This window comes from Hydra vulgaris, chromosome 09, assembly GCF_038396675.1.
Source record: "Hydra vulgaris chromosome 09, alternate assembly HydraT2T_AEP".
Classification (NCBI taxonomy): Eukaryota; Metazoa; Cnidaria; class Hydrozoa; order Anthoathecata; family Hydridae; genus Hydra; species Hydra vulgaris.
Window position 1 is genome coordinate 56,260,291 of NC_088928.1, and position 23,137 is coordinate 56,283,427.

At 29.2% G+C, this 23,137-nt stretch overlaps 1 protein-coding gene across 2 annotated transcripts; it reads left to right on the forward strand.

Moving 5' to 3' along the window:
- Nucleotides 1–659: 659 nt before the first annotated feature.
- LOC105848046 (lysocardiolipin acyltransferase 1) lies at nucleotides 660–23,137 on the forward strand. Of its 2 annotated transcripts, none has more exons than XM_065806113.1 (3): nucleotides 660–777; nucleotides 9,812–10,000; nucleotides 22,075–23,137. In XM_065806113.1, exons 2-3 carry the CDS (start codon nucleotides 9,883–9,885, stop codon nucleotides 22,812–22,814), a joined length of 858 nt encoding a protein of 285 aa, XP_065662185.1. In that variant the 5' UTR covers nucleotides 660–777; nucleotides 9,812–9,882; the 3' UTR covers nucleotides 22,815–23,137. The 2 variants fall into 2 exon arrangements, with proteins under 2 accessions (XP_065662185.1, XP_065662184.1); XM_065806112.1 differs by lacking the exon at nucleotides 660–777 and adding an exon at nucleotides 3,771–3,813.

Below are 23,137 nucleotides of genomic sequence, written 5' to 3' on the forward strand. Positions count from 1 at the left end.
AAAATTAGTACATAAATGATTTCAGTTTCAGAGTAAAAACAATTTTAAACAAAGCTTTTTAGGGCTTTTTTTTTTCCCAGGTCTCCGCCATCCCAAATTTTTGCAAGGCCTCCTCCTTTGGCATAGGTATAAACATACTTAAGTTTAAAGTTTGCACAATGTGTGAAAGTGTTCTATCTGAAACATCAAGAAATCCTGCGGGCGCTTATGCTAACAAGTGAAAGTAGGATTGAAAAACTGACAAAACTTATTAAATGACACTTGCGTATTAAAATGATAATAATTGTTATTAACTTTTCAAGAAATTAAATAATTGTTTAATTTGAAAAGTTGATAATATTTATTAACCTAAACTCTTTGGATTCTTTTGAGCGTCTCTTAAAGATGTCTTTTAAAATTTAAGTGATACGGTTTAATCGGGAATTACTTCCATCAAAAATTTATGCGTGCATAATTTTTGCGGAATGGCTGCTCCAAAAAAAAACTATTTATTTGGCATTATTTTCTGCACATATATATTTCTAACTGCATTTTTTGGCTCTATATTTATAATGGGCCCTTTTATACCTTTGATGCTTATAAATATGAAATGGTTTCGTACATATATGGACTTTGCTATTAACATTTGGCTAATATTACCTGGGGTAGCTATTTTTACTTTCTTTTTTTTTTACTGATTTTTATATTTATGTATTTGTAAAATAACAATATTTTTTTAATTTACTTATCTTGGTAATCTTGATGATGATTTAACATGATTTAAACAGGCTCTATTTGGTATGAATATTTTGTATTTTTATTTAAATTTCTTTTATTTCTATTTAAAATGTTTTTGAGTTTTCTAGTTGATATTTTTAGGAATATTAGCTGTATTTTTGAAAAATGTATAACATGTTTAAATAAATATTTTGATTACGTAACTTGTGTGACAGTTGCACAGATGACTATCGCCACCACTAATATATTTTATTGCACATAGTTATGATAGTTGTTAAGTTAACTACAATAGTAATTGAATTAATGTATTCAATAATTTGTCAACAGAAAAATAAATACAATTAGTAGATCCAATATCTAGGCCCAGTTTTTTGTTTATTATTAAAAAAATGATTTATGATTTGCTTTACTCTATTCAAAGTCTACTCTACTCAAAAATATGTTAGCATTTGACTACTTAGAGAGGTCTATTCTAAAGTTCCTTATTCTCTTGCACCACTGCTAACACAAAACAGCCCTAAACCATTAAAGTTCAGAGTGTTGAACTATTTTTTTGTGTGTTAACAGGATTAAATCTTTCAAAATTACAAGATCGGCGAACATGGATTTTGCCCTTCCTTATGATGAAGCTGCTAGCTTTCTACATGCTGATACCTAAATCACTTTAATCTTTTCTAACAAATGTTGTTTAATACAATGTTTTTTTCTAATCTGTCTAAGATAATGCCTTCTTTTTTTGTCTCACTAGAGTCACACCACACATCCATCTGATCAACTTCTCTTTTGGCAAATACTACATCATATGAATACAAAAGTTTATATAAATATGAAAGAATACTGTATGCCAGCATCTAAAATATGTATGTATAAAGCGCATCTTGGAAGCTTTTATTCCTTTTCTTCAATTTTAATTCAAGCCTCATTCTACTCCACATTTTTTACCATCTTGAGCAGTTACTTTATTAAACATTAATCATTTTCTTTTTTACAAGAGTATCTCTCTTTAGAACAAATGTCATTTTATTATTGCAAGAAGCCAATGTAAAAAGTCTGTCTTGATGTTAAGCTCTGCTATTTTCCGTTTACTAAATCTTGTATCTTATCTCAGATGTTGGTTCTAGAGACTTTTGGTAATTTTTCAACAGTATCATTTACTAAAGTAAGTCTAACATTTAATCACTCATTCATGGGTCTGATCTTTTTACCTCTACCTAGAATAAAGCAGAGTTTTTGCAAAGAAATCTTTGATTTGACAAGAAATCTTTAATTTGACTCTTGAATTTGACAAGAAATCTCTAGTTTGACTCTTCTTTTGCAAAGAAATCTTTGATTTGCAAAGAAATCTCTAATTTGACTCTTGAATCTAATGGCCATACTCTTCCTGCCAGATTAACCCATTGTTAAACATCCAGACCACTCTGGCTTCCAATGCTAAAGTTAATTCTCAATTAAACACTTCTAAAGTTTGTGCTTCAGACAAGATTTCCATCATAGTTTAAAAAAAATTGTTCTCCAGTACTCTCTTTAATTTTTACTAAACTTTAAAAAAGTGCTAAATAAGTTGTTCCAATTTTTCAAAACTCTAGAAAACACTTTGACCTCTCCAACTATCCTACAATTAGTCTTTACTCTGTTATTACTTTCTATATATAAAGGTTTTGAGATTATTCAATTATTTCTTTTTAGCTGCAGCATTAAAGTTATTCTTGTAGGCCTACACTCTTCTTGATTTTGAGTAACTTTAAGGGTACCACAATGTAGTGTCTTTGCTCCTCTATTGTTTCTTATCTACAATAACTAATTTCATTAAAATTTTACATCTAAAGTGGCTCTATTTGCTAGCGACTCAACTTTATACTCTTATCTTGACATAAAATCTTCACTTTTTAATTGCTTTGAACAAGCAGACAATTTCTAATCTCTCTTCTGTAACAGTCTAAGGCTTGCAGTAGCTTATGGATTTAAATTCTGGACTTAAAATCCACATTTTTTGTAAGACGAAAAATTATTGCAATATTGCTGGCTTTCCTATATTGACAAATAACAACCCACTTACTCTCAGATAAAGTCTAAAAGCGCATTCTAAATATAATTAGACCTGCTTTTTCTGCCAAGGTTGAGACACTCTCCCATTGTTGTAAGGTTGCATTTCCTTTTTTTTACAAATACTATAATAGTCAAACAAGCTATCTCTATTGCAATAAACAAGTTGCATCCTTTTCTGTCCCTTCATGCTATAAAAACTTTTATTAATCCAGTTTTTTTCCTTGCACATCAAAAAAACTTTTTAACTCTTACCCACCTTCATGTTTTCCTTTTTTATACAACCTACAACTTTTTAAGGCTTCAGTCAACGGTTTCTTTTAACTTTTATTTTAACTTATTCTCTATTTTAAAGTAACTCATAACTTAATAGTGGTTGCTTGCAATCTTGTTGGAAGTAAATTAGAGTTTAAAAAAATATAAATATATGCCAGGATTTAATAAATAGTAAATGAGAGCATAAAATTATAATATATAAACTATTATAATTTTTTTCCTAGCCCCGGCTATCAACCCTTATTAAATCTTTTAAATTTGTCAGGGTAGGGTCCGGGGCTGGGGCCGGGTTTACAAAAAGTCTTATTTTTAGCCGGGGACAGGGCCGGGCCCTGGCCACTTACTAAGTGCAGTCTCACTTGTTGTTTAGTAGATCAGTATGGTTTTTTTCTTAATCGTCCAGCATTTAGCCATGGATTTTTAGTTACCTCTTTCTTTCATATTTTTTACTGGTCTTTTAGGCCTACCAAATATGATTTTATGGCTTGGAAGAGATCTTGTCTCTTGACTGCAGTAAAGGCCTACTTATTGTCCTTCTACATAACATTTATAGGCTCATTTTCTACTGCCAGAATCATAGCTTTTTTATTTAAAGAGAGATTTTCCCTATTATATTGGATAATTTTTAAAATCACAGGAGTTAAACAATCAAAGTGCTGAAAAAATTGCAAGTTTTGCTAGTCAGCTGGAAAGCAGCAACATTTGGGCTTGGAATTATGTAACGCGCTACTTGATTGTTAAATTTGCATATGAATGATTCAAACAGAACTGGCAGAGGTAAGATGACTCGATTTTGTACGTAAGTAAGGTCAAAAATCGAATTTTATTATGCAAGTTTTTTCATTTGGAAAATAATGCAATAGGACAAGGTTTTTTGTGCCGTAGTTTTATGTAATTACCAATTTTTATTTTTTTTAAATTTCATGTAATGACAGGTTGAACTTGATTTATCTTCTTGTATTATCTGCTTTTATAAGAAACTTTTTAAGTTAAACCTTTAAAAGTCTTTTAAATTCTTAATTAAAGTGGCTCTATTTGTTGATGACTCAACTTTGTACTCTTGTTGTAACAAAAAGTCTTCTCTCTTTGATTAGTTAGAACAGGCAACCAATCATGAATCTGATCTCCCTTCTGTAACAGATGGGGCTTGCAATTGCTTGTAAATTTTAACTCTAACAAAACTCAGTTAGTTACTGCAAACAACTGCCCAATACTGTTGACATGTCTATATTAATGAATGGCAACCCTCTTACTGAGTCCTATTTTTTATGTCTTCTTATATTATCATTCACTACAGATCTCTCATGGAAACCATATACACAATCAGTTGTAAAGCCAGCATCTGCTAAATTAGTATCTGCTAAGGTTGCTACTCTTTATCGTGATTGCTTTTATCTTACTCCTGATTCCATTCTCTTCCTCTACAAATCTCTTATTAAATTTTCTATTTTCTACTATCATGGTTGCTACTCAAAAAAGCTATCATCTCTAGTTCCATCAACCAAAACTCATTATTCAGCAACCAAAACTCATTATTCTCACTTGACTCATTATTCAGCAAAGTCACATGCTTTTACTGTATTCATAGATCATCCAGTATAATAATAATAATAATAATAATAATAATAATAATAATAATAATAATAATAATAATAATAATAATAATAATAATAATTATAATAATAATAATACTGTATTCATAGATCATACCTCTACAAATCTCTAATCTGTTCCTGTATGGAATACTGTTTTCATATTGGTTGGTTCTTCTAATGATGCTCTTTATTTTCTAGATAAGGTCTAAAAATGCATTGTAAACATAGTTGAACCTGCTTTATTTGGAGAGCTTGAGCCCCACTCCCATCATGGTAAAGTTGAATCTCTTTCACTTTTTTGTACAAATACTTTCATCGTTGCTGCTATCATCTCTAGTTCCATCAACTAAAATTTATTCTCCCTTGACTCGTCATTCAGCAATTCTCATTCTGTTACTGTATCTGTCCCTATATGCTCTATAAGCTTTTATTCATCTAGTTTTTCCACGACACTTCGACTTTTTGGAACTCTTTTCATGTTTTCCTGACTTTTACAACCTAAAACTTTTCAAGTCTTCTGTTAACCGTTTCCTTGCTCTTTAACTCTATTCTTTTTTTTCTAGAAACTCCCAAATTAATAGTGGTTGCTTGCAGTCTTGTTGGGAGTGAATCACAATAAAAAAAACTAACTAAAAACCAAGTTAAAACAACTTCAGTAGCAACCCATCTAAAAGGCATTTCCTTTTTTTCATTTTTAATACTTACAATACTACCATGTATTACTAAGTTTCTTTTTTTTTTCTTCCTTAGCTTTTGGTATGGACCTATTTTATGGTCGGGCATAACAACTATAAAAAAAATATAAAAAAATTAATTAAAAAAAAAAAAAATTATTAAAAAAAATTAAGTTTTAAAATGAGCTTATAATTTAAAAAATTGATATTACTATCTCCAAGTGAAATAATGATCAAACTAAGAATTTAAATTCAAAATTGAAAGTTAAGGTTTTCTAAATTAAAAATAATTGAGTCTTTTTGATTCATAAATGCGGAATGTTTTTGTTTCACTTGAGAAAACATGTTAATAATAGTTAACATGTTAGTTAGGTAGAAAATATTTACCCAATAATGCCAGGAATTTCAATTTTTCTCTCTTTGTATATATTCATTAAACACATGGCAGTTAAAGGCATTTGATGCATAATTAAATGCAGACGTTTTTGCTTGTCTTTGTCAGAAAATAATCTTTCTGTTTCACCAGATGTCACTAAAAGAATACGCAAACTGATTAAAAATTTGCAAATATTTGAGATCTTTTTCTGCCTAAGTGAGAGTCTTGCTTAATTCTTGTAATACCTCATTTTCTTACATGTTTGAAAAAATATTTTTTTAATTTAAGTGCACTTTAACACTTCATCACAGATGATATCTCATCTAGTAACTAAGATTAGTGAAGGTTTTATCAGCTGAAACCTTTTTGAATTTGAATAACAGTAAATAAATGTTTAAAAGCATGCTGTCATTGTGTACAAATTGTGTGACAAACCTCATTTGTAAATGATTGAGCAGAGGAATTACTACTGCTTCTATTGTTTCTGCTTCTTTTGTCACTATTGTCACTAGCACTTTTTTGGCAGTTTTAGATGGATCTAGCAGATATAGACCTGGTACTATAAAATCAGATTCTACATTTTTTATGTTCACTTTCAGCTGGGTTAGTCTCAGCAAAGTTGGAAAATATTTTTTTTTACCAATATATTACAAGCCTCTTAAAAGAAATAGCACCAAATGTCTCTCAAAATTATCTACCTTCTTTAAAGAAGCTGACATCTCAAGATTTAAAATCTTGACTGCTATTTGGGAGAAAAATGAATAAAATCTAAGTTACAGAAAGTTATCAATAAGCTTGAATGAAAGAAAAATATTTTAAGTATAGTTTTAAAATAAAGACAGTTATATTTACAAAAGGCAGTTACAAAATACAATTAACATTACTTAAAATATTAAATATTCACTGTACAGCAATTACTTTTAGTTTATTTAGTGTAGTAGCTTTTGTTGAAAACATTTAACGTGCCACACATTCCAATTTGAATAAAAAATGGCCTCAAACAAAATGTGTTAAGAACTCTATTTTAAATATGAAAGTATAAAAAAATTACATTCTTACTATGGTTTATAAGTAAAGTTTTTTTTTTTTTTAATAACAAACTAAAGAAATAAATTTATTTCAATATTGTTTATATATGTTTGGATTTAATTTAAATCTAACTGAGTTATTTATTTTTAGATGATGAAAATGTTAATATTTCCTCTCCAAACACAGCAGTGATTACATGTTTTTCATCAAACCATATGGAAAGCTAATATGAGAATAATTTATTCATTAATATTTCTGATATAGAAATATTAATGAATATAAATATAAAATATAAATGATATATAATAGAACCTTAGGAGAGTTAGTTATTTGACTAATATATTTATCAATAACTTCATTGAGAAAATTCTATCATACAAATGTCATTATAATAGAAATATTGCCAACTTGTAATTTGAAATTCTGTATTAAAAATTAAAAAAAGTTTGCAAGAATGAGCAAGTTATTATTTGTTTAAACTTTATTGTTTATTTTTATAAAGATTTTTAATACTCTCTAACCTATTTTTATATTTGGCTCAAAAATGATTTATGTAAAACATGTGATAAAATATGAAAAATCGTAAACTAGTGAAACTAAAGTTAAACCTTTAGAAGCAACCACTATCAAGTTATGAGTTACTAAAAAACAAAGTATAGGGTTAAAGAGAAAGTAAATGGTTAACTGAAGACTTAAAAAACTGTAGGTTGTATAAGTCAGGAAAACATGAAGATGGGTGAGAGTTTTGAGATTTTGGTGATGTGAGAAGAAGTAAACTAGATGAATAAAAAATTTTACAGCTTGGAGGGACAGATACAGTAAAATGGTGTGACTTTTCTGAATGACAAACCAAGCGAGAATAAATTTGGTTGATCAAACTACGATAGTTCACTTGGGCAGCAACCATGATAGTATTTTTATAAAAAAGAAGAAGATTCAATCTTACAATGATGGAAAAGTGGCTCAAGCTTGGCAGATAAAGCAGGTCCAACTGCATTTACAATTCGTTTTATTCTAGAGTTTTTAAATATTGGAACCACTTATTTAGCACATAATAATAGTTTAGCCAGAATGGAAATGAATTCTAGGTGAAAAAAGGCGAAAAAAAAGTTAACAGTTTAATATAGCAACTGCATGAAAAGGTGAAAAATGTCGAGTAGAATGAGACTTGAATATCTCTATAAAATATTACAAATTTTTACAAAATTTTTGCCTAATGTAAATATATATATTTTTTTTCAAATTAATTTTCTCTGCCAATTCCAAAAAATGTTAAATTTTTTTTCTCTATTTCTGACTGTTTTAGAGTTACAATGATTTTAGCGCTAAAAGACAACATAATTGTCAGCGTCTCACAAAACATTTCATGGGAATTTGTTAGTGTGCTTCTCTTGCAGTCTAGGCTTAGATAAGAAAAGAAATTTAATGGGTTGCAAGACACATAATAATACACATATTGTAGACAGAAAAATACGTCATTAGCAGCTACTTTAAATACCAGTTTTTCTGTTGCATGTTCATAAAAATCTTTGATAAAACCAGGGATTTGGATTCCCAAAAGAACTCTGGCTTTAAATCTATTTTCCTGGTGTTTCCTTTATATCTATGTTCCTGGTCTCTGGTTTCCAGAAGCTCTGAACATGACTTATGATCTGCTATATAAAAAAAAAATCATGAAATTTAATGACTTAAAACATTGTTTTCAAGCCCAGAGTCCTGGAGTGCCAGAGTCTTTGCTGCCATTATACTAAAGGACTCCAGGTTCCAAAAGTGATTTTTCCTTTAACCTAAAAGTCTTAATTTTTTTACCAATTGAAGTCCATAAGCGTTTTTTATATTATTAGAGCTCCTGGATGCCAAAAACTAGGATGAAGTAATCTTTTTGTGACATTTAAATCCTTTGATGGGGAGTCCCAAAAAGGACTCCCCAGGGATGGGGAGTCCTTTTTGGGACTCCCCATCCCTGCATAAAACATAAAAAATATTTTGCATGCCTGTTATCAAATCTGCATTTAAAGTTTGTGCTCAAGACCAAAGTATTTTTTTTTTTATGGTTACTATTTTTTAATCTAATCACTATTAAGTTAAGAGTTACTAAAAAACAAAGAATAGAATTAAAGAGCAAGAAAACTGTTGACAAAAGACTTGAATGTTGTAGGTTGTATGTCAGAAAAACATGAAGATGAGAGAGAGTTCCAAAGAATTAAGGTGCGGGGATAAAGTAATTTGTTTTAAAAGCATCTTTTTTTAAAATCTCATTTAAAAACATATTTTTTAAAAACGTCTCGAAATCATAATTATCTCATTTAAAAACATCTCTAAAAATCTAATACGCATGGTGAGAGATTTCATCAGAACATGGAAAGTGAGTGTCAAGGACAATGGGATACTGCTATGATAGGAGATTATAAATGGTCTCTAGTCAGAAAAGATAAAAATATGCACTCAAGAAAATTGCGATCATTGAAGCATTTCTAATCTTGTGGAAAAAGCTTATAGTAAAGATTTGTGTTTTACATTTAAGAATATTTTTGGAAAGAATTTTATTGCTTCTTTTTACTTTAACTAATAATCGTACTTCCTAAATACCTTTTAATATATGAAAAAGTGCTATATGCTACATAATTATCCTTACCTTATTAGAATAGACGGATACATACATGCTGAGAAATATTAAGCTTAAATCAAGAAAATATGAAATTAAGCATAAATAAAAAACTATCAATGTTACATCAAAAAGAGTGTGATTTAAATTCAGTGGCAAAAAATAAACATTGAAAAATCTCAGAGCTTTGTTACATTGTGCTACTATTTAATACTGGCTTTCCACTTAAACTTATTTTCATGAAGTTTTACACACCAATAAAGTAAAATAACACAATAAATGGTTGCTCCAAAATAGCATACAGAGTATTAAGCACTTGTTTTTACAAACTAGTGTTTAATACACCCTTGATTAAAAATTTAACAACCATTTAAAGTTATGTAATGATTTTGATTATCTCTGATAATCAATTTTTGAGTGCATTTCATGCACTTAGAAATTGCAACTGATTAAAAAAAGTCCTCCATTTAAAATGAATTGTATTTTACATGTTTAGAATTATTTTATGGAACAAAAGTTGTTATTACTGGGGATCAAGTAGATTCTAGCAAAAGTGCATTAATTGTTATGAATCATCGGTGCAGACTAGATTGGATGTTTTATTGGATGGTGCATTTGCGAACTGGTAGATTGGGAAATGAAAAAATTATCATGAGAGGTGACTTGAAAAACATGGTTGGATTTGGTAATTTTTTTTCAATCTGTTATTATTTTTTTAATCTTTTTATTATCCAACTCCCCAAGATCGAGAGGGCCACTACAGTTAAGGCAGCTACTTAATTGTGGTTACAACCTTTATTGTGGTTACAACTGAAATTTGGCACATAGAGACATAAGTTAGGTAAAAATTTATTGACATAAGTTAGGTAAAACTGTATAAAAAAAATTAGTATAGTTCGTATCTGTTTAAGATTCACAGAAACTTGATTTTTGTTTGACTGAAAAATGAGCAGAAAATTTTGCTATTAAAAGAGTTTATAACTTGCTGAGTCCCAAACTTAAAGTTTTTTTCTCTCTTAAAATAAGGTGATGTAGTTTATTTTGATATCTATAAAATGCAATTAATAATATTTAAAAAAAGTTAAAGACATGTTGAGTTAAGGAATTATTAATGCTTGATTTGGACAAAAAAATTTGTGATATTTTAAAAATTAGAAACTTTATCTATCAACTTCTTTACCAATCAATCAAATTAGATAGTAAGAATCTAGTAAATTTTTTTTTTCTTGCATATATATTATTTACAACAAAATTAAATGGTATAAGTTGACATTTTTAAAAACAAGTAATCATCTTTAGTAATTTTGTATGTTATACACTCACACTATTAATAAAATGTAAAGAAAAAAAGTTAAAAAAAAAGTATTTATACAATATGCCGGAGTTCAGCAAACTTGAACTTAAATACAAAAATGACTATTCATACTTAAAAGATTTTTTTAAGTCCATATAAAAATACAATTCTTTGTATGTCACACTAAGAGGATATAAAAGTAGTTTTGAGAAAGTCTCGTGAATAACACACATGCATACATAATGTGTTCCTGAAGCACAATTGGTAATGCGCCATTTTGGTTGCAATGTGCAAAATCTTGAAAACCTTAATTTTATTTCAAAGTACTTGGTTTTCAAGATAGCAAGCAGTTTTTTCCTAATTTAGAATTGACATGGCTAAAATACCTTTTTCTAATGCTTAAAGTGAAGTTGGAGTTACATAGTTTGTAACATGTTCTAGAAACTTTTTTATCGATTAGTCAATTTTTTTAGATGTTGCTGATAGACTGTAAGTTGTTAATTAAGAATACTATTAAGTTGTCAAAGAAGTTTACTTTTTCTATATACTTTTTTTCCATAACTTGACTGTTCTTTAAATCATTTTTCAGATTTGTTAAAGGAAGTGGGTACTTTTTTTTTAATAGAGGTTGTTAATGCTGTCAGTTTTCATTTAACTTGTCTGATTATTGACTTATCCAATATTTAACTCTGACATCCAATTTTTGACCTTAATAGGATACAACAGCTGTAAAGTGTAAATCTACACCCACTTTTTTAATGCAGAGTTGATGGTTAATTAACAATATCAAAATATTCATCAGTGAACTTTATAATAAACTTTATGATAAAAAATAAATTTATAATTTATATATGATAAAAAATAAATTTATAAATTAAAAAATAAAAAAATAAATGATTAACTTTATGATAAAAAATAAATTTATCATTTTACTTCCACAGGTCAGACACAACTTTTTTTCAGGTATAAGGTTTAAACCTACAGCTTTTGCTGCTAATACAGTATGCATTGTAATCACATGTAGAGATGCTGAGAAGAAAATGTAATTGTAATAATTAGCTTTTATAACTTGCATTAATTATATAATTACACTGAACAACCAATTTCAATTTTTAAAAAATTATTGAAAGCTTTTTTATAATAATTTGACTGTGCTGATTTCAAATCTGAAATCATTTTAAATCCATCACCCACCATTTTTTTGAAAAAATCATGGTTTTTTTTGTATGACATGTCTAATATAATTCTGTGTATACACATTGGTTGATTCATCTAACTGCTTGTTTTACGCATTGCTTCTTAAGGCTTATATTTGTGGTAGGCATATGGTTGTATTTTTATCTATTTCAATTCCAGAACAAATAATTATTCAGTTGTTTTTTTGCATCATAGAGACTACGAAACGGTTTTCACATGTTTTTGATAAATTTTTTATTTTCTTAACCTAATGAACTTTTTTTATCATTCATTTATTATTTGAATGTTTGTAAATAAACAGCCCTTCAGCTCTAAAATATTAAGAGCATTGTGTAAAATAAAGGTACATAATTTTTTAAGTGGATACTGTTTTACATTCTAGAACAGTACCCAAGATACTGGATTTCTGTAAATTTTGTGAGAAATAATGTAAAAAAAAAAACTTATTTAGTATATCAGATTTCAAAAAAAAAAAACCTTTCAGTTTTTTTGTATTATGGAGTATGTTAGATATAAATCCCTTTTGTATTTGCGTTTGTTACATATAAATCCTTTTTGTATTAGTGTTTTTCACATATAAATCCATTAATCCGGTCAAAATAGACAAAAAAATAGTGGTAGATTTCCAATAATTCGCATAGAGCTGAAAATTTGTACATACCTTGAGCACATTATTACAAATAGTACTCTATTTGTAATAATGTGCTCAAGGTATGTACAAATTTTCAGCTCTATGCGAATTATTGCGAATTAAAAATCCCCATCAATCCCATATCTGCAAAAAAAGTTATTCAAGGTTTAAGGTATAAAAAAAAGTTTTTTTTTTTTATAAAAAGGAAATGTTTTATAAAAATAGATCAAACAAAAGTGAACAGCATTTAAACGCATTTTTGAATAAACTGTTTCATCGGCTTTTCTTTGAACTTGTATAAGAACAATGAAAAATGCTTTTTTCAAATAATTTTTTCAACTGATTTTTCTCGTCTGACTTCCCAAAATTTTTGGAACAAAGTTACGAATGATGAAATACTTTTAGCGTTGAACGTTCCATTGCAGTTAAGAGTATCGAGCAGTATTTTTTATTATGATTGGAACCGTTTAATACTTTTGTTAAAATGTCGCAACTATGTTTTATATGTAGTAAACTTTTAATAGCAAGTGAAACTGTTGTTGTTGATCGTGGAATAAAGACTTTTATTGATACAAGTGTTAAAAGAAGTGAGGGGTTTTATGAATACCTGAAAGATCTGAAGTCTGTGACGATTCATGTGGTGTAAAAAGTATACTCGGAACAGTACTATTGTTGCATTTAAAAGACAGCAAGATATAGATCAAGTCAGTACATCTCAAAATAGTCCACCTCGTACCAGAGCGCGCGTAAGTGAATCACTTTTTTGTTTGAAAAAATGTTGTTTATTTTGGAGCGATGAAGCAAACGAGGAGGCCAAGAAGAAGAAAGCGAAGAAAGTTCGGCGTAAAATTCATAATGTTGCAACTCTTGAATTTAAAGAATAAATTCTGAAAGTAGCATGGAGTTGTTCTGACGAGGAAGCAAAAAAGGTTACTGCACGCATTGAATATGAATTTGATTTAGTTGCTGCTGAGGCTTAATATCATAATACCTGTTATAATTCTTTCCCGAGACCAACCAATGGGCGTAAAATTGGTCGTCCTCAAGATGAATCTACAAATCTTGCGATGGAAGAAATATTTAAATACATTGAAAATAGCGATGACTGCCAGTTTTCATTAGAAGAACTAAAGAATATTTGCAAAAATCCACATTTAGATAACAGAACAATTAAGACATGATTAAAGTTGAAGTTCGGTAACAAAATAAAATTATCACTGAAAAACCGGGAAAATTAATGTTTATCTGTTTTTTTGACAATCATAGCGATATTCTTAACCAAGCTTGGTATGAGAAGAAAAGCCAAAATAAAGAAGAAGAATGATTTCGAATTTTAAAAACTGCAGCAGCAATCATTCAAGACGACATTCAATCATTGGTATTTGATAATACCAATTATCCCTTGCCTAGTCAAATGTTTGAAGATATTAACAGCGATATTCCAGAGTCAATGACTTATTTTTTAGACCAAGTTATTTTGAAAAATAAATGATCTAAATTAGAACATTTAAAATTAGTTTGTACAAGTATCAGCCACAGCATTATGTCTGTTGTTAAGCCTAGGTCTTTTAAATCAAAACTGCAATTGGGTCTCTCAGTATTTTTCAATCGATGGTTTGGTTCCAAACTTCTTATCCAAATCTTTTCGTCTTTTGGTCTATGCGCATTCTACAATGACACTTTGATGTATGAGGCAGCAGCAGTTCTTCACCATCCGCCTTTTTATCTTACCACCACAAAATGGCACATTTGTTCAATACGTTGCAGACAATGCTGGTATAAATGTAAATAGTTTAGATGGTAATAACTCGCTTCACATAATGGATATAATTCAAATTGTTACTCCAAAAGGTTCAGTTTCACAAGAGGATCATACACCACGAATAAAGGAAATCCCTTCTGCAAAAGATATTGCAGCAAACGCTCATGTGCCAATTCAAATCAATCAAAATGATGGTGTAGTCGGTTATAGTAAAATAAGTGTGCAAAATTTAGCTTATGAAAGTGAAGCACCCATATCTTTAATCCAAAAAGTTGAAGGTAAATGCAAGAATTTATCGTTACCCAGTTGGAATGGTTATATCGAATGTTTAACAAGTAGTATTCAGAATTTTTCTAAGTCTAAAATTTTATTCTTACCGTTTATTCACCAACCAGCAAGTAACTCCAGTACTATATACACGACTTTACTTTGTGCTTTAGTAAATGCGAAACATTACGGCCACAAAGTATGCATTATTACTTTCGATCAACCTCTGTATGCAAAAGCTCAAGAAACTGTATCTGCAGCACCTGATGGATCTGAATTATCAAAGATCATAATAAGACTTGGAGGATTTCATTTACTAATGTCATTTTTTGGATCAATTGGTTATATTATGCAAGGAAGTGGCATACAAGAGGCACTTTCGCTGCTAGAGCCCATAGATTACTTCAGCTTACTTTAACTATAATAATTTCAAAAGATCTTGCTATTGAAGAGATAGTAGCAAATCTTGATAATACTATTACAAACGTTATAAATAACAACGTTTCATATAGTGATATTGAAAGTGGCAATGATAATGAAATGTGCAATGCATTACTTTATAAGTTCGATGAAAAACTAAAAGAATTTGAAAAACGAGGACCTACATCAAAACTATGGATACAAAATCTTAATATGGTGTCGATTGCAAAAGAGTTTATCAGAGCTGAACGCATGGGAGATTGGCAAGGTTATTTGAACAGCATTAAAGAAATGCTTCCTTATTTCCACGCATCAGGACATTTTCCTTATGCTAAGTCTGCGCACTTATATCTACAGGATATGCTACAATTAGAAAAGTTAATGAACCAAAGTGTTTATCAACGGTTTATTGAAGGATTTTTCACTGTTAGACGTTCTGATAAACTCAATTGTGGTACTTCAACGGATATGGTGATTGAGCAATCAATGATGAAATCAATTTAGACATATGGAGGTATTTCTCAAGAAAGAAGTACAAAAGAGAATGGGTTTATGGCATGCATGCAATGAACACTGTATGTGAAGGATTAGAAGATCTTGCTGATATTAAAACGTATGCAACAGATCAGCATGTAGATGCAAGTGGTTCATAAATAAAGAAAGATGATAAAGATATTGAAAAACTTCAGCAGTGGTTTTTATCACATGATCCTTTTCCTAAAATTAAAGAAATCATTTCAATTGCGAGTGGAATTGATGGTGATATTAAAATCAACTGTCATAAAGCTCATGAAGTTGGGATTGTTGCTATGTCTAAAATGACAGGTGAAACATTTAATATCAAATTAAAACGCGCTGATAAAGTTCTTCCTCTTCTAACCATGAGTAGCACCATAAAAGTTGATGATATGAAATATCCTGTAGATCCAGTATTACTATTTCAAAGTATGGGTATTAGTAAGACATTTGAGGATGAAATAGAAAAATTTTTTGAGTAAGAATTAGCGCCCTATCCTTTATCAATGTTCAATGATACTGGAATGCGTAAAACACAGAAATCAGCTATTTACAATTGCTTTGAATCAATGGAAATTAAATGACAACACAAATGCTAGTTACATCATTGATGGAGGGTATTTATTACACCGCGTTGTGTGGGATCAAGAAGCAACCTTTAACGTTACTTTTGATAAATAGTGAAGCAAGCGGATAATGACGCTGATGTCCTTATAATTGAAACAGCCATAGAACAATCCAATGTAACAAAAAATTATATCGTTGTCGGTGAAGATGTTGACTTATTAGTATTACTGACTGCACGAACTCCAATTATTAAATAAGATTATTTAATAGTTGGAGTTCCGGGTTTTAAAAAGTAAATAAGGTTATTTACTTTTTAAAACCCCGGAAAGCTCATCAACCAACAGAAATATATTCATTAAAAAGTTTATCTGCTTATCCAAAATGTCAAAATCATATCTTATTTTTACATGCAATTACTGGCTGCGATACTACATCAGCATTTTTCTGAAAGGGTAAAACAACTGCATTTAAATTATTTGAAAAACGTGATTTAACTAATTGCGCCAAAGTGTTTTAAAAGATAGACTCTCCACCACAACACATTGTTACAAACGGGATTTGTTTTCTTCTTGGTCTATATGGAAATTAATAAAATTGATTGCTTAGACAAGTATAGATACCTAACTTTTGTAAAAAACATCCGGAACAATAAAAGAGTGCAGTTATCTTGTCTTCCTCCAACATCTGCTTCTTCAAGTCAATACTTGTATCGAGTATATTATCAAGTTCAAGTATGGCTAGGCAGTCAACTGGACCAATCTGACTAGGGTTAGAAATTAGTAGATAATACATTAGAGCCAATTGACACTTTACTTCCACCAGCTCGGGAAAGACTTCTCAACACCATCTTCTGCAATTACAAAAAGGGTTGTAGTGCAAAATGTAGTTGTAAAAAAGTCAGGTTATTATGTTCATCGGTGTGTACTAATTGCCGAGACCAGTCTTGCTCCAATGTTGAATCAAATTCAATAAATGATGATTTTGATGATATCAATGAGGAGACAATTGATGTATCTTTTTCACATATCCAGCTTGAAAAAGAAGATGACTATGAAGAATAAGAAAGCGAAGAAAATGCTAATAAATAATATATCACAATAATACGAATATATAATACATAATATGCATTTAATAATAAATAATATATGCAAATAATATGTATAAATTATTTATATGTATATTAATTTTGTAATATTTATATTATATTATATGAATATTAATTTTGTAATTTCACAAGAATCGCAATGTCTTTTCTAGCAATATATTTTATATAAAATCACATTATACTTAATATATTTTCGCTATATATTTTCTCGCAATATATTCTTGCAATATCTTCTCACAATATATTTTTGCAAGCATTGCAATATCTCAGGAATAACAATTCTTATAAAAATGTATAAAGGTAATTTTATTAAATACTTTCATGATGTAATACTTTTGTTTGATCTTTATTATGATAAAACTTATCATTAATTGGAAAAAAATCTATTTTTTTTAACCTTTAACCTTTAATAACTTTTTTTGCAGATATGGGATCGGTGGGGACTTTTAATATTTTATTTGTAATATCCTAAAGGTATGTACCAATTTTCAGCTTTATGCGAATTATTGTAAATTGAAATGTTTATTTTGACCGGATTACATAGAAACATTTGTAAACATGCTAATTAAGTTTAAAAAGATTAAATAAATTTATATAATAAAATAGTTATGTTTTCTTTTTAAAATTTATTTTAGAAACTTGAAAAATTAGGCGTAATGACATAAATGACATAATTTGTATTTAAGAAATGAATGATGTTTTTTCAAGACTATTGGGTTATAGTGTTTTGTCATATAACACAATGATCTTCAATTTCTTTGTTATTGCAAAACAAAAATCTTTAATTTTATTAGTTTGTTAAAACTTCAAAGAAAACCTTTTATTATTTTACAAGCACATTCTGCGTTTGCAATTTGAGTTTGCAAATTTTCAATTCTATATTATGATTTTTTATTTAAGTGTCAGGCTTCTCAGTTACAAATGACAATTTCTTGATTAAATTTTGTGTTTTTCATTTGAATTCTATGGTTTCTTAATTAAGTTTGTGTTTTTCATTTACATTTACATTTACATCTTATGTTTCTTTATTAAAACATTCATTTTCAAAATTACATCTTAAGTTTCCTAATTACAACTTTCATGTTCACAATTACATCTTTTGTGTTCACAATTTTGAAAATGTGTAGTACTAACAATATTTTACTAATTAGTTTTAATTTTTTCCTCCAAAAATATTTAAATTAAATACAATGAAATGATTTTAATAATGTTTTTTAATTTAATTTAAAAGTATATAGTTTTGTGATTGAAGTACTTTAATGTTGTAAGGGATCCATAAAGTATATACCTAGTTAATAGGGTGGTTAGGGTGGTAGGATGGGTCATATTTTTTTAATTTATTGTCACTACTATAAAAAGTTGCTATAATATAAAAATAATAAGAAAATGATGAAAATTTGAGCTTCCTTAAACATCTTAGGGGGGCAACTTTTGTTTAAACTTTTTAAATAAAGCTTTTCTACGTAGTTCAAATTCACCAATAATTCAAATGGAATATTTCAAACTTTATTTAATTAACTGTACCTATATTTGACATTGACCCTATTTCATTTTTACTTTATCACTCACTGTTCTATTGTTTAAGATTGGTGAATTATAATTGTGCGAGTTAGATGTCACGTAAATAAGCGTGTTAAAATTCACTCATTTTTTTAAGATTACTTTTAAGGGTTGTTTTAATGACTATTGTAGGTAAAGAATTGTCATGGGAATTTTAATTTGTATATATATATAAATATATATACATATATATATATATATATATATATATATATATATATATATATATATATATATATATATATATATATAAGATTTTATGTAATGAACGTATTAGAATCAATAACTATCAGATAGTTGGTTTTCAATATATAATCGTGACAATGCAACACTCACAATATTGTGAGTGTTCTGAATGCATATTGCAATATTAATATTGAAATATGCATACTTTAAATATGTTTTGATTGTTAATGTTAAAGTTTAATGCATTATAGAATTGTTAGAATGTTTGTGTATTGATTTGTTGGCACTTGATATTTACGTTCACAAGAGAACATGACATTTCTTAATTCATTTTTTGTAAATGTGGATTTCGAATGATTTTTTATTCTTATTCTTTTTAAATTGCATAACAAACTTGAAGAAAAAATTTATCAAAACCAGAAGTGATGCAAAACACTCAGTAAATTTCCAGAAAGTCAATTGGTGACAAAAGCAAAAGTCTTTAAGCATTATCTATACATCAGGCACGCAAAGACTTTCTCACAATCCTTAGACTCTGAAGAACCATCAATCAGAGACATAAATAAGATAGTAGCTGATGATTTGGTAAACATATGGTCGTGGGCAGGGTCGCCAACGATTTTATATATATTGGTTACTGGTACAAAATGATTGAGGAAATATGTTGATGAAAAGAGATATATTATTCTAAATTTCAGTGCCAACTTGGTTTGTTCAATAAAGTATTTGAAAATTGTCCTTTCAAATGTGTTATTCGTGGTATCAGGGACCGGTCAAACTGCCATTGTTCCATCAAAGTCCCTTTTAAGGAATGGGAGTTATGGCTCGATCAAAAAAGTAATCGTAAAATTTACATTGGCCAGATTGACCAAAAAAAACACAGAACTACTTCAAAAAGCAGAAATTTTGTAAAGAACGGAAAATTTAGTTTGGAATAAAGAATGTCAAAACATACCAAATTTTGTCAATGACAATAACTCTTTCCTGCAAGAGCGATAAAGATAGCAGTTGTTGTGATGATAATGAGGAATATGACGAAGCTACTGATTCAAAAGATGACTCACATAGTGGATCCCAAATATTGATCCCAAATATTGCAATATATTTGAGTACAAAGAACTCTGCCAAATAATGGAACAAACAGGAGTTAGCAACCAAGATGCATGCAAAATTGTTAATGCTTGTTTGAAAGATATATCATTCGATTCACCACAATACATATTAGATCCAGCAAAATTAAGAAGACAAAGAAACCTGTGGCAACAAAAAGATGTCAAAGAACATGCAGAAATAGCCACAGAAATCATTGGAATCGGTTTTGATGGCCGTATAGACAAAACCCTAAAGTTAGTGGAACAAGACGATGGTAAAGTTAGCAAGGCTACTTCCATCCAAGGAGATTATTACGTTATCTGCTCATATCCCAACAGCGTTTACTTTGATCAGATTTGTCCACTAAGTGGTAAAGCAGTTGATGTTAAGAAAGAAATCATTTTCAGTTTTAAATGACAGAAATTCTCTTGTGACTTTATGATGTGATGGAACCAGCGTAAACATGGGCTGAAAAAATGGTATCATTTGTTTACTTGAAACTCGTATTAGCAAACCTCTTCAATGGTGAGTTTGTTTGCTTCATTTGAATGAGCCTCCTCTCAGAGCAATTTTCACTGCACTTGATGGTAGGACATCTGGTCTTATTGTATTCAAAGGCATTCTTGATGAACAACCGTTTTTTTATGTTTATTTTCTACCAATAGTTGACTTTGCCAGTGTAAATGGAGTACTCATTGAAATGTCTGATGACATCATTCATGATTTCAGCAAAGATCAGAAATACTTAAAACATACAATGCTGTTATTCGAGAATTCCAAAATTTGGATGTAGAAACAAAGAAGTATTTCACAAATACTCCTCCCGCAAAATCTCAATCATGCCAGGTGGCTCACATTTGCCAATCGTCTGCTTCGGTTATACATGTCGGCTGTAAAACCCACTGCAAGTCTGATAAAAATTGTTAATTATATCATCAAAGTTTACTGTTTCTGTTGGTTTTTAATCAAGAAAAATTAGAAATGTGTTGAACAGAGCACGGAATTTTTCATGGTTATGAAATGTATTTGTAGTCTTAATCATCCTGATACAATACCAATTGCCTAGAAAATATTGCAAGGAAACTGTTATCTTGCTCATCCTGAAAGTGTTTTGTTGTCAGCCATCAAAGATGAGGACACAAAAAAAGCAGTCGATGCAGCAAAGAAAATCATTGCATGTAAAAGAAAAGAGAATACTGATGGGGTACATGTTTTCTCTCTACAAAAGATTTCTCTCAGTTTCCATGCTTTCTTATATTTAGAAATGATCCACTAGTCAAATGTTGATATCTCTCCTCCTCTGATTTTATCTGAAGTGAACAATGAAGACCTCTAAAGCAATGTTACAAATGGCACTCTTCAATTTTCTGATATTCTTTACCATTTTTAAAATGTTGAACGTCTGGTCAAAGAAGTATCTAGAGTATCCAAGATCATCGCAACCTTGTCAACCATGTCACGGAATTCTTGTTCCACTTCAAACTCGAAACTTAAATATCCAAAATTCGAAAGTAAAAAGGACTTTATATAAGGATTTTGCATTTTCACATTCTTTTTTAGTATACAAATGTAACTTTTATTCTTTACATGGTGTTTTTACTTATTTTCAGGTGATTTTGAGGCAAATAACAGTGGATCTCATACCTATATAAATTAAGCAAAAGTTATCTTAACTATATAAACCTATATAAATTAAGCAAAACTAAATTCAAAAAGGCTAATATTTTTCAGGCAGTCATAATACATGGTATAGCAACTTTTCCCACTAGTAATGATGGAAAAATTAGAAAAATTAAAAATATGACCCGCCCTACTAGTTAAACCACTGATTTAGGACATCATCTCCCTCTTTCACAGCCTGTAATTATTCCAAACATTAAAAAAAACATTTTTTTTTAGTTAATTTGACATTTCTGTTACATAGCATTATTATTGATTTTTTAAACTCGTGAAATTCAATGCTTTTAAAATTCAATGTTAAAAAGCGCGTTTTTAAACCAAATCCCACCTTTTTTTTTTTCTTTCTCATTGTGTTTGTATATTTTTGGGTAACCCCCTCTCTCTCCGCACCTTTACTCTGCATAGGTACTTTATGGAAGACCCCTTATATGACAGTCCCTATTGTTAAACCACTTTTACTAAATAGAATGTTTTGTTTTAAGGTTGGTGTATGCAGAACGTAATGTATTTTTTTTTGCAAAGGCGTTGGGACTTGGATCATATTTACTTGGATCGCATGCTGAATTACTTCATAGATATAAATTATCCTTTACAGTTATTTATCTTCCCTGAAGGAACCAATATGTGTAAGAGAGGAAAAAGCAAAAGTGATAGTTTTGCTGAAAAAAATGGCCTTCCTATTTATCAATATGTTCTTCACCCCCACGTTAAAGGTTTTAATTATTTAGTGCAAAAATTACGTGGCAAGGTTATCGACTCAATTCACGATGTTACCATTGGCTACCCAAAAAATCTGTGCTATGGTGAAAAAGATTTGATAACAGGAAATTTTCCATTAGAGATCCATGTTCATTTTAAAAGCTATAAAATTTCGGATATCCCAATTGACTCTGACTCTCTTGATGAATGGTGTAAAAAAATATGGCTCGAGAAAGAGGAACGTTTAAAGAAATTTTATGAAAATGGAGAGTTTATTGGCGAACCTGTTCATTATAACGATAAAAGTTCATTGTATAAGTATAACTCTATAATGGGCTTGGTAAATTTATTTTGGGCGACATTTCTCCTTACATGCGTTTATTCTTTATGGTGGTGTAGTTTTGCAAGATGGTATTCTGTACTTATGGTAATATTTTATGTATTTGTAAGTTTTTTTGGCGGAGTTGATAAGCTGCAATTGTATCTTCACGATAAAATTAAGAATAAACAAAATCTGCAATAGAATTTGAGAAGAATTATATTTAAAAGTTTTCATTTCAAATTATTTTAATGTATTGAAAGTATATATAGTATGTTTATAAGATTCTAATGGTTAATTGAGTTTAAAAATTGAGGTTTAACGAATCACTGTTTTAAGATTATTTAAATTCCATGATTTCAATGAACAGTTATTTTATGTAAATTACTTATTTAAAATTTTGTCGCATTTTGGTAATGTTTTAATTCCCATTTTTAGCTTTTATTTAGCATTCATTTTTTCCGTTGTATAATTTTTTTATTGTATGATTTTTCTTTAATAAGATATTTTTAAAATTATAAATAATT